The 11,816-nt window shown below is 37.6% G+C and overlaps 1 protein-coding gene and 1 non-coding gene across 2 annotated transcripts; one reads left to right on the top strand and one right to left on the bottom strand.

Annotated features, from left to right (window-relative positions):
* Positions 1 to 2,242: 2,242 nt before the first annotated feature.
* Positions 2,243 to 2,560, bottom strand: LOC103110946 (large ribosomal subunit protein eL36-like). Its single transcript, XM_060204263.1, has one exon. It carries the CDS (start codon positions 2,558 to 2,560, stop codon positions 2,243 to 2,245), a length of 318 nt encoding a protein of 105 aa, XP_060060246.1.
* Positions 2,561 to 6,521: 3,961 nt separating this feature from the next.
* Positions 6,522 to 6,623, top strand: LOC132542704 (U6 spliceosomal RNA). The gene has a single exon (XR_009553674.1). It is a non-coding gene; the product is annotated as a U6 spliceosomal RNA (small nuclear RNA).
* The last annotated feature ends 5,193 nt before the right edge of the window (positions 6,624 to 11,816 follow it).

The raw sequence follows: 11,816 nt of genomic DNA, 5'->3' as shown, positions 1-11,816 counted from the left end.
TTGACTTAAAAAAAAAATGCTGGACACAGCCATTTCTAGAGACATCCAGAAACAATCCAAAAAATTGTTTTTCCCTCCTTTGATTTCTCTTTTATGTCTTGGCATAAATCTGAAACATTTAATCCTGAAAACGGTATGAGTTATGGGCGAGGCAGATAGTGCAATGATTATGTTAATTATTCTCATGCCTGAGGCTTTTAACCGTGATTCTTCTGTTTACCTTTCCACATCTTATTGAGTTTAAACTGCTTAAACAACCTTAAAATCATACTAGAAAGGACTACCAATTATAATGGAGTTATCAGTTATAGTAAACTTCTAATCTGCTACAAGTTTTGTTTGACAAGTAAGTGAATTTCAGCTGTCAAGTCTTCACGTGAAAAAGCATCTACTCAAATGGAATTCCTGGAAATCCATTTGGATCCTGTTCTCTGACATCGCCCACAAGATGGAATGACTACAACACACCCCCGGAAACCAATGATGTGACCTGGCACAACCTGAAGAAACAGATTCACAGACTCCAAAGATCACTCTCTATAGAAAAGCAGAATTCTGGTGGCCGACATTCCCCATCGAGACAGACATGCAGCGTTTCATCCCTTGGCATTTTCTTCTGTGGTCATCTACTTTGGACTGACACCTCCATCAGACTTACTGGTACGCACTGCTGTGTTTCTCAAAGACTAACTTCAGCCAATTGCCTTGAGACTTTATAGACCATGTCCCCTCGCCTGCAGGCTCTGTTCCCAGAGGCAGAAAACTCCCCCTCCTTATTAGGTTATGTCCACAGAGGCAGGAAACGCCCTTTGAGGCAAGAGATGCCCCCAGAGGCATGAAGTGCTCCCAGAGGCAAGAAATGCCCTTTCGCCTGCTAGGCCTTGCCCCTTGAGGCAAGAAACGTTCCCCTTGGCATCACACTGGTTGTCGCTGTTCGCCTATTTTGTTTTCCATGTCTTATGCCAGTTCTTTTGAAAACACCTGTACGATATAGGTTTCTGTTCACCCCACAATCCTGATACTATGGCCATTAGTTAAAAAGAAAGGGGGAATTGTTGGTATGCTTAACACTGTATTCTATTTACAAAACCACTGTATTCTATTTACATAACCACTGCAGGGCATTGGTTCAATCCCCACTGGTTCATGATATGTTTTTGCTCCGCCCCCTCTCCTTGTCACACTCTGATTTTCACCAGTCACTTTTCTCTCCACCCTCTCTATGTCACATCCTGTTTCCACCCTACTTGGCAAGTACATATAAAGACAGCATTGTGAGTTTTACAGTACTTTACTTTAGTTTAGCTTAGCTTGGTATAGATTGCGCTGCATCCTGCATGAATAAAGAGATACTGCGTACAATGCAGCCATGAGTCCTGGGTCGTCTGTTACCCGCCCATGAAGCCAGCCCAGCGAAAACAACATAAATAGTGCAGATGAAGTGTTGGGGGTGGGGCTACTCACTGCAGACTCTTGTGTATTTCTGCTTTCAGGTATATATTTTTCCCTGGTTTATGGACATGTGTGAACATATGCTCTATCTCAGGGGACTTGATCTATATCTAGGTTTGGGGACTTTATTGGGGAGTGGACCACCTGGAATGGAATTAGAGAAGACTATGAAAGGAAAGGTCTCACCTGAGTGATGAAGCTGAAGGGTTGTCATTCCACCCCTGAAGTCTCTGGACACAGTCTGAAGTGAAACATGCTGGGGAAAGTATATTATTTCCTTTGAAGTCTTACCATATGCCTCTGTTGTTTTTTTCAGTATTTCTTAATCTATTTTTGAGATCTCTTACTTCTTAGTTTTCTCTAATTCGTCCTCAATCTTGTTAATTCTGTTTTCTGCCTCATTTATTCTATTCTTTCTCCCCTCTGTTGTTTTCTGTAGCTCAGCTATTTTGTTACTCTGTTCTGATAACTGTATTAGCTTGTTCAGCTAGTTGTGTTTATAGCTCAGCATTTCAGCTTTCAGCTCTCTAATTACCTCAAGATAGTTAGTGCAGGCCAGGGGTAGATAACATAATGTTTATGCAAACAGACTATCATGCCTGAGGCCTCAAAGTCCCAAGTTCAATCCACTGCATCACTATAAACCAAAGCTAATCAGTGCTATGGTAAAAAAAAAAAAAAAAAAAAAAAAAGATAGTCTTTTCTGTCAGATTCTCATTTGTTGTTTCTGCATTTCTTTCTTTCTTTCTTTTTCTCATGGGCAGCACATTTATTGGGGCAGGTCAAGTGCTCAGTTCTTCTTGGCCACCACTTTGTGCATGGCAGCCAACACTTTGCTCAGCTCCTGGAGCTTCCTCTTGGTTTGGATGTGGGTCCCCACCCGCATCTTGATGTACTTGAGCATGTACTTGTCTTTGGAGACCTTGAGCAACACCATGGGGCGGCGCTCAGATGGGGTGAAGCCGCACACCTCACGGATCATGTCCTGCATGAACTTGGTGTGTTTGGTGAGGCACCCGCAGCAGCATCTGTTCCTTGGCTGGCTCACATTCTTGGTCATCTTGTGGCCTTTGAGGAGGCCTAAGGCCATCGGGTAGTGCATGGCCATGGCTGCCGCTCTGCTCGGGCTGCCCAGGTGGAAACTGTGTTTTTGCATTTCTGATGACAATTCTTTCAAACTCTTTCCTCAATCCTGTGACTATTTCCTCAGCTAGCTTTTGGATATTGATCTCATTCTTCTGTGTTTCTACCTTTGGGGGCTTCTAGCTGGACTTTTGTTCTGGTTCATTTTTCCAATATTTCTCCATGGTTTAACCATTATTGTAGTGTGTTAGGAAGTCCTTCTCGCATCGTTTTTCAGTCCACTGATCACTCTTGTCTGGAATGACTTGTGTCTAAGGTGCTTAAAGAGTTCACAGCTGTAGAAATTAACAATTGTTTCAATGTTATGTCAGTCCCTGAGTTAGAGCACAGTGCCTGTTAAAGCCTCTTTTGATCTTTTTCTTCCCTGTAGGCTACAGTAGCCTGAGGGCTTTTTACCTATAAGTAGGTTTTTATAGCTTAATCACTCACTCTTGACCAAGAAATAAAGCAGGGTGGGGGAGAGATAGCACAGTGGTTATGCAAAGAGACTGCCATACCCCAAGGATACAAAGCTCTAGGCTCAATTCAGCTGCTCTGCCAAGCCAGACAGCACTGTTGGGCCCTTTGAGTTTCTAACCAAGTCCTGCTGATAGTCTGTAGCTTCTGAGGTAATTATTCACCATGTTCTGTTGGTATGCTTCTAAATTCTGCTTCTAAGACCCCTTCTGTTTCGTTGGTTTAATACCCCCTGCTTAACACTGTATTCTATTTACATAACCACTGTTAACTAAGCACCACCCTGCCTCCAGGGCATTGGTTTAATCCTCACTATGCTTTTTCCTTCTCCCCACCCCCATCCTACGTACAACCTCTTTGGACTTGACTCTTCTGCCTCAGGATATATAAGGACAAGATTGTGATTTGAGATAGCTTAGATTGCGCTGCGTTCCACATGAATAAAGACTGAACAGCATACCACTCAGCCATGAGTCCCTGGTCGTTTCTCTCCCCCTGCCAGCAAAGCTAGCCCAACAATGTTCTCATCAGGATAACAACATGGGAAGGCTACCACTATACAGCCCCACTCCTAGGCCACTAAGGTGTAGATATCTCCTGAGTCCTGCCCCCCCCCATGTCAGCACAGGGCCTCCCTGCCCCCCTTGCTCCAGCTTCTGAGGAATAGTAGCAAATGGAGACTCACAGTTGCATTTAGTGAGTCTTAGGGGAGTTCTCTCCTCCCTTCAACTTTTTTTTGGTAAAACAGACTGGATGTGGCTCCACAACTGGAAAACTTCCAGACTGTTACCAGCCACTTGGGAGTAGATATGGGCTTTAACCCCAGGAATCTCTCCTTAGGTTCCTGTCTGTCCATGAGCCACTAGTGTTTTCACTCACTGATGACTTGGTGGATCCCCAAAGTAGTCCCAGTCTCATCTTGTTGCAGTCTCAGATGATCCATGATATTCCTTGTTCTTCAGAGAAGTTTCTCAACTGGGTAGACCTGGAGGTCTGGGCAGAGTTGTGGTCTCTGCATACTCTGGTGATTTGGTGGGTTCCCAAAGTAGTTTTAGTCCTGTTCTGTTGCAGTCCCAGGTGATCTATATTAGTTATTTCTGAGAGTTTGGCCCTAGACATAAATAATGGTACCTAATGATATATAATATATAATAATAATGGTACCTATATTCATTTGAATTATAGACTTTAATAGTAATTTTCAGGGGAGTTAAAAATGCAAATAAGAGCTATGATCTTTGTTTGGTATATATGCTTTATATATTATTTACTTCAGGATTTTACAAATTCAGGTTAGTAATGTGATTGCTTTGAACTATTTTCTATCACATGGACTCATAATGATACAGTCACTTCCAAGTCAAAAGCTATAGAAAAATTATCAGTATCAGAAACTTTGCTATTACAAAGTTAAACACGACCTGATGGCCCTTTAGAAAGTTCACGATGGTGCAGACAAATTCATGCACAGACATGTTAAGATAATGCAGTAGGGGCAAAGGCAGGCATGCATCCTGGGTTTTATAAAGGTGCAAAGGTATGTATGTATATGTAGGAAATAAGAACAGACTTTAGAGGCAGAGATGGTAAATAACTTTTATTAAAGAACAATTGTGATTTAGCTGAATCTTTAGGATAAGAGTAGAAAAGAAGATGGTGTTTTAGACAGAAATAGTGAAGGAGCACCATTAAAAGCAAAAAAAAAAAAAAAAAAAAGAGTAAAGTGAGTGGTCTGGGAAATGTTGCAGTGGGTAAAACACTGGATTCTCAAGCATTATATACTGAGCTTGATTCAGGAATCATTTGCCGGGGCAGCAAATGTACCAGTGATATCTAGTTCTCTCTCTCTCTCTCTCTCTCTCTCTCTCTCTCTCATCTTCATGAATAAATAAAATTTTTCAAAAAAAAAAAAAAGAGTAAAGTGAAAGACAAAATGGATGGAGATGTTGAGAGTTTAAAGTAGAAAATTAGATGGGGACCAAATTATAGAATTCTTTTTTTTTAAGTTTATTTTATTTAAATTATAGAATTCTTGATTTCCATGTTAAGGAGCTTAAATTTCATCTTAGCAAGCAATGAAGAGTTGTTCAAAAAAGGAAAGGAAAAGAAAAAAACAATGGTAAGATATAAATAGGGCCAGACTGGAGAGTGTAGTACTAATTGGGGGTCCAGGATAGAGAGGGTGAGAGCCTGTTTTAGGGGAGAAAGAACAGAGGTTAAAAGTAGGAAAATAATTAAAACATAATTAAAGGTATAATTGTCAAGATACAGTGGTTTCTTGAATTGAAAATATAGAAAACTGAAGAATTAAAGATATTCAAGAAATTCTGAAAGTTTGAACTTTTTTCTGTCAACTCACTGTGAAGTTAGACACAGTATATATATCACAAGAGGATAAACCTATTTGATTTATCATTAATTTGTGTATTTTTTGGTGTTCTTTAAGGCATACATAGGGATACTTATGGTAAGAGAAAAACAGAACAACCAAAAAAAGAAAAAAAAACCTCAAAAGTATCTAAAATGGAATGTACTGACTTTTCAACACTGTTTCTTACATTCTCAGAGCTGGACAATAACTCTAGTGTGCTGATTCTTCAGGTTTTTTTTCTACTTCTTAGTTCATCTTTTTTTTTTTAAGATTTTATTTATTTATGAGAAAGATATGAGGAGAAAGAATCAGACATCACTTTGGCACACATGCTGCCGGGGATCGAACTCAGGACCTCATGATTGAGAGTCCAAAGCTTTACCACTGAGCCACCTCCCAGACCACTAGTTCATCTTTTATACCAGTTTCTACAAGTCCCTGTATTTTTAGTGATACAGTTATTTGTCTATTAACACATTATTTGACAATATGTAGAAGTAAGAATAAATAGCAGTTCCATAAGATTTCTTGAGGAACTTTTAAAATAACAACTATTTTCTTTGATTTCTTAAAAAAAAAACAATTATTTTTGTTGACTGTTAAATTAAAACTATTGCGCCATAGATTGTCTAATCAACTATTACTTAGGCCTAGTCATCCTCATCACATGCCCCCTAAACCATTCTATATACTCAACTAACTATACAAAAGAATGTAAGATATATCTCCTAATCTCTTCTGACAGCATCACCATTATTGTCACCCCTTGATAATCTTTAGGAAAAGCAGTATATATAATTGGTCAAGAAATATATAAATCAACTGAAGGACAGTTATTGTCCCAATGACAACTTTTATTAGAATCATCAAACAAGTAAATGCAGTAAAACTTAAGGTTAACTTAGACCACACTAAAGCCCAAGTTCTATTTCCTCCCTAACTTGAGGCCACACCCCATAAGCCTAATACCAGTTTGGATACAACAAATGGCACTCAGTGCTTTAACAACTGAGAGAAAGTCTAAGCTCGTCAGATAAAGAGAGAGGGGGGAGAGAGAGAGAGAGAGAGGAGGTAGGACCATAGAAAAAATGGGCACTGTTTGCTTTGGCAGCACATATTCTAAAATTGGAATGATACAGAGAAGATTAGCATGCCCCTGCACAAGGATGACATGCAAATTCGTGAAGTATTCCATATTTTTCCAGGTTAAAGTTCCCAGTCTCCACCTGCAGGGGGAAAGCTTCACAGGCAGTGAAGCAGGGCTGCAGGTGTCTCTCTCTTTCTCTTTCTGTATCTCTATCTCTCTCCCTATCACCCTCTCCCCTCTCCATTTTTCTCCGTCCTGTTCAATAAAAAATATTAAAGCAGAAAAATTGGCAAATATATATATATAAATATAGACATATAGTCATAGAAACAATAGTCAACCCATATCTGTGAGGACGACTGCAGTTTCCAATGGAGGGAATAGCGACACAGAATTCTGGAGGTGGGAACGATGTGGCATTATACCCGTTATCTCATAGTTATGTAAATCAATATTAAATCACTAGTAAAAAAAAGAAAAACAAATAAACAAAAACTATTTTGATCATTTTCAATGTCAGATCATTATGCTTTACACCTTAAACGAATATAATGCTTTAGATCTATTATACCTCAATAAACAAAACCCAGCTTTTCTGAACAGCTTCAAGAAAAGAACCATGAACAATCTCTGGTAATGACATTTCAAAACTGTGTGTAGCAGCCATACAGATTAGCACTCACACAATTTCCAAGAGCTGCTAAAAATAGGCCTTGTGCAATTGGGTGAAATAAGTGGGTGGATAGATTTTTTTTTTTCTTTAAGTAGGATCACAACTGCTGAGGTTTTCTTTTGTCACCATTATAATCTATAACCTGAGCAAAATACTGGGATTTTTTTTTTTCTTAGAGAAGTAATCCATTACTAGTCTTCCATCAAGTAATCAGTAATCATGTAGCAATGAAGATATATAACTCCTGCTACTGTTATTTTAATGACAGATATGAGGTATGATTGCCATCTCCTAAGTCCATAGTAAACTATTTGCAGCAGCAATTCAGTCTTGCTTTCCATTAATTCCAAATGGACAAAGTTTTTTTTTTTTTTTTTTTAATGATTCAAGGTTTTGCTCCAGAATTCCTCTAAACACATTGTTCAAAAATTACTAAATTACTACCTACTGGAGTTGACAAGCAAGATGGAACTTAAGTGTCATTGATGATTAAGAACTTCCTCTCCACACCTGATTTAAGACAGAATCAAATGTGATTCTCCTTGAGACCAAAATAAACTCAGGGCTGGAGAATAGCATAATGATTACGCAAAAACTCTTATACCCGAGGCTTTGAGGTCCCAGGTTGAATTTCTAGCACCATCATAAACTGAGGAGTCTCTCTCTCTCTCTCTCTCTCTCTCTCTCTCTCTCTGTATAAAAGAGAGAAAGAAAAGAAAAATGAATTGAGACTATAAAGATACCCAGGATCATGCTTCCTTTTTCAGAGAGTTTACAATAAAATAAAGAGGCAGGGCACACAGACTATAGTACACAAGGACCTGGGTTTAAGGCCCTGGTCCCCACCTGCAGGGGGAAAGTTTCATGAGTGGTGAAGTAGTGTTGCAGGTGTCTCTTTGTGTCTCTCTGTCTCATTTCTCCCTCCCCTCTCAGTTTCTCTCTGTCTCTATGCAATAAAAGTAAATTAAAAAAAAAAAAAAGAAGAAGTAGGCATGTGAGGTAGTCAATGAATAATATAGTGAGTTAAGTGAAATGTGGGAGTCTCACATTTATAGTTTCACCTGATTATCACTTACACAAGGAAGAGGAGACAAAGTTTATATTTAATCTATGTCATCCTATGCAAGTGCATGGAATACATGACATTTCACCTTCTACCTAAACCGATAACCATGAGACCAGGGGCAGATCAACTTATATATTCAACTACTAAAGGTAATGAGAATTACCTCTTTGAAATGTCACAATCAACATGGATATAATAACATTTAACACAAATTTTAATCAGCTAAACCATAAATAACCCAAATAAATCGACTCATTAGAAATCCTGTATTTATCATGGAGCAAATCAAAGCATAACACCGAGATACTATAGTTATCATATCAAAAATTAAAGAAAATTCTTACATAACCTTCAAAATTAATGTCAAAAATACAAAATCTAGCCACAGTCTCCACAGAGTTAAAGAGGGATGTGGATAAAGTGGAAGGAATTCAACAGAGAGTCACAGAGATGATTAAAGGGTTGAAAAATAGGAGCTAGAAATTATTTCGCCTAAGTTAGAGAAGACTGCTAGGTTTCTTAATAACAGTATTCAAGCATAGGAAAGGTTGTTATATACAAGATGATGAACAGCTGCTTTCTATCTCAACCAGAGAGTGAACAGAAGAAACAGACTTTACTGCAGCATCAAAAGATCTAAGTCAGCCATCAAAAGAACTTTTGAGAATAAGTATTATTGGGTAAGAAGTCTCTTCAAATTTCTCTTCTTACACCTGTTTCTAAAATGAGACTATTATGGGCTATTATGGGGAGACAGCAGAATGGTTGAGCTAACAACTTTCATGCCTAAGGCTCTGAGCTATGGTGGTTCACTCCCCAGTACCACCATAAGTCAGAGCTGAGAAGTGTCCTGGTTAAAAAGAAATAAAATAAAATAAAATAAAATACAAATGGGAAACTAGGGAATGTTATGCACGTACAAACTATTGTATTTACTGTTGAATGTAAAACATTAATTGCCCAATAAAGAAATAAAGAAAATAAAAATAAAATAAAATAAAATAAAATACAAAGACCTATCTTTTAAAACTCTTTCTATATATATTTTTTCATACTAGTTAGTTATTTTTCAGATTTTATTTATTTGTATGTGTGTGTAAACACACACACAGAGAGCATGGTGGGACACTGAAGCCTCACACAGGGAAGTCTTTTGCAAAATCATTGTTCTCGCCTGTCTTTTGATTTTAAATGTTCACTATACATGGATAATTACCATATGTATCTAAATATTTTCAGTACAGATTACTTTTTAATGCTTCATAGACACCAAATATTTACTTTTTTTCTTTTTTACCTGTTCTACTATAATCATATCATTCATGATACTCCTTTTTTTATAATCTTCTATTTAATCCTCTGATAGATAGGATGGTCAGAATCTTTCTACAAGAAAACAGTACTAATAATATCATCCCCTAATCATGAGTGAAAATTCTCCAATGGGTCTCATCAATCCTTACATTCTATCACTTGGATCTTTATGTATGCAATATAATTACTGTATATTATACAGTACTCTGTACTCTTCACTCCTCCTAAAACACAAGTTCAGTTTCTTAGCATACCCTCTTCCACATCTCCAAAGAACTCTCAAAATTTTCCAAAAATGATTTTATAATTTTATCCTCAAACCATGTTCTTCTCGTGTTACCTATTTCAGTGAATGTTGTTAGAAGCCTACCATACTCAACATTATTATTCTTTTCTAATTCCCATATTCACCCCTTCATCAACTTGTATACTTTTTCCTCCTAAATATCTCTCCCAGATGCCCACTTCTCTCTGTCTTTACCATTATTAACCTAGTCTAAGTTGTTATCTTTTCTTGCAATAGCCTCAGTTTCTTCTTACTTATGTTTCGTCGTCCAGATCCGGTCATGATATCCACATTGCCTCTCCCTCCTATCTTGTGCAAAATCTTTTCAGCGGCTTCCTATCATTCTGGTCAAAAATGCAAAACTGTTGTGTTCCTAAAAGGAGGGTTAGTGGGTAGAACACAGAACTTCAGTGTGTGAGGCTGTGGGTTTGCTCACTAGCACTGCATATATCACAATGCTACTATGATGCGTGTGTATCACTTTTAAATATATACATATATAGGTATATATTTAAATGTTACAGGATCCTGCACAATGCATATGGCCCAGTTACTTCAGCTCACACCTACCTCAAACCAAATACCCTTTTCTGTTCAACTGCTCAGTGGTGTGGGATCGCTTTCCACTATTCAAACCTAAAATGACTCATTCCTTTGCAGTCATCTGCAGTCATCTTCAGAGGAGTTATCTTTCTTCTCCATTTCACCTAGTCAATCCTGAAGCATTCTTCAGACATGCCTGAAGCTCCAAGGTCCCAGGTTCAATCCCTAGAATCACCATAATCCAGAGCTAAGCAGTACACCAGTAGGAAAAAAGAAAGGAGAGGGGAGAAGGGGTGAATGGATGAATGGAAAATGAATATGAAGAAACTGAGGCTATTTAAAAAGATGATAAAAACTCAGACTAGGTTAATAATAAAAACAGAGAATTGGGAGGGGAAGAAGGAAGAGAGGAGAGGGAATAGGAAGCATCCTTCAGAAGCCATCTCAGAAGTCACTATCCTAGAGAAATCTTTAATAATTCTTAAGCATTAGTCAAATATTTCTAAGATCAAGTTATTTTCCTTTTATCCCTTACCTCATTTTATGTTTGTTTTTGACTGTTACTTCCTCCAGTAGATTATAAGTTTCATGAAAGCAAAGATCATGTCTATTCTTGTCCACTTGTTATCTCCAGTACCTACTACTGAACTTGGCGTGTAGTTACATATTTGAAAAATTGAGTAGTTTGTTGGTTTATATTTGCTAAGCACTAACATAGTGCTTTATATGTATCAATGTATCATCTCAACATTTTCAAAAAAAAAAAAAAATATATATATATATATATATATATATATGCTACTATTCTGACCTCCATCATTCAAATGAGAAAACAAGGGCCAAGAGATATAAGGTAATCTTCCCATGTAGAATACTGAAACTTTCTATCAAATAAAAGAATAAATACCTTAAAATATCACAGTACTATTGAGAAAGTTGTCAAAAATCCTGCTCATGAAACTAATACAATTTCAAGGGAAATGATTCAGCCAGAGAAGAGGGAGAGAGGGGAAAGTAGAAGGAGAAGGAGAGGAAAAGGAGAAAGAGGGAGAGGGAAAAGTGGAAAGGAAGGAGAAAGAGGAGAGACAGAGTGCTGTAGTACTACCTTGTGATACGCTAAGGGATTGAACCCACTGTTGTATTTAAATATATTTAATATATATTCAGTTGTTGGGGATTGTGTTTAATTCAATTCTTGTGAACAACTTCAAACTACAGAAATTTGGAAGAGACTGTCAACTCCTTATGTTTCAGTAGGTCATTTGTCTGGCAAGATAATCTGCTGTGTTTATTAAGAGAATTTCTTTTTTTAGTGGGTGTACACTAATTGGAAATTAGATGTCATTAACTAGTTTCTGATTCATTAATTCTCTTCCTTAACAGTCTTTACATTTCTCCATTGCTTTCAAGGTAAAAATCTATATT

The sequence above is a fragment of the Erinaceus europaeus genome, chromosome 1 (assembly GCF_950295315.1).
Source record: "Erinaceus europaeus chromosome 1, mEriEur2.1, whole genome shotgun sequence".
In the NCBI taxonomy this organism is placed as follows: domain Eukaryota; kingdom Metazoa; phylum Chordata; class Mammalia; order Eulipotyphla; family Erinaceidae; genus Erinaceus; species Erinaceus europaeus.
Note: the sequence above shows the minus strand (reverse complement) of the source record. Positions and strands in the feature narration are given on the sequence as shown.

Coding starts and splice junctions, on each gene's coding strand:
- LOC103110946 (XM_060204263.1), bottom strand. CDS start 2,560: ATGGCCATGCACTACCCGATGGCCTTAGGCCTCCTCAAAGGCCACAAG.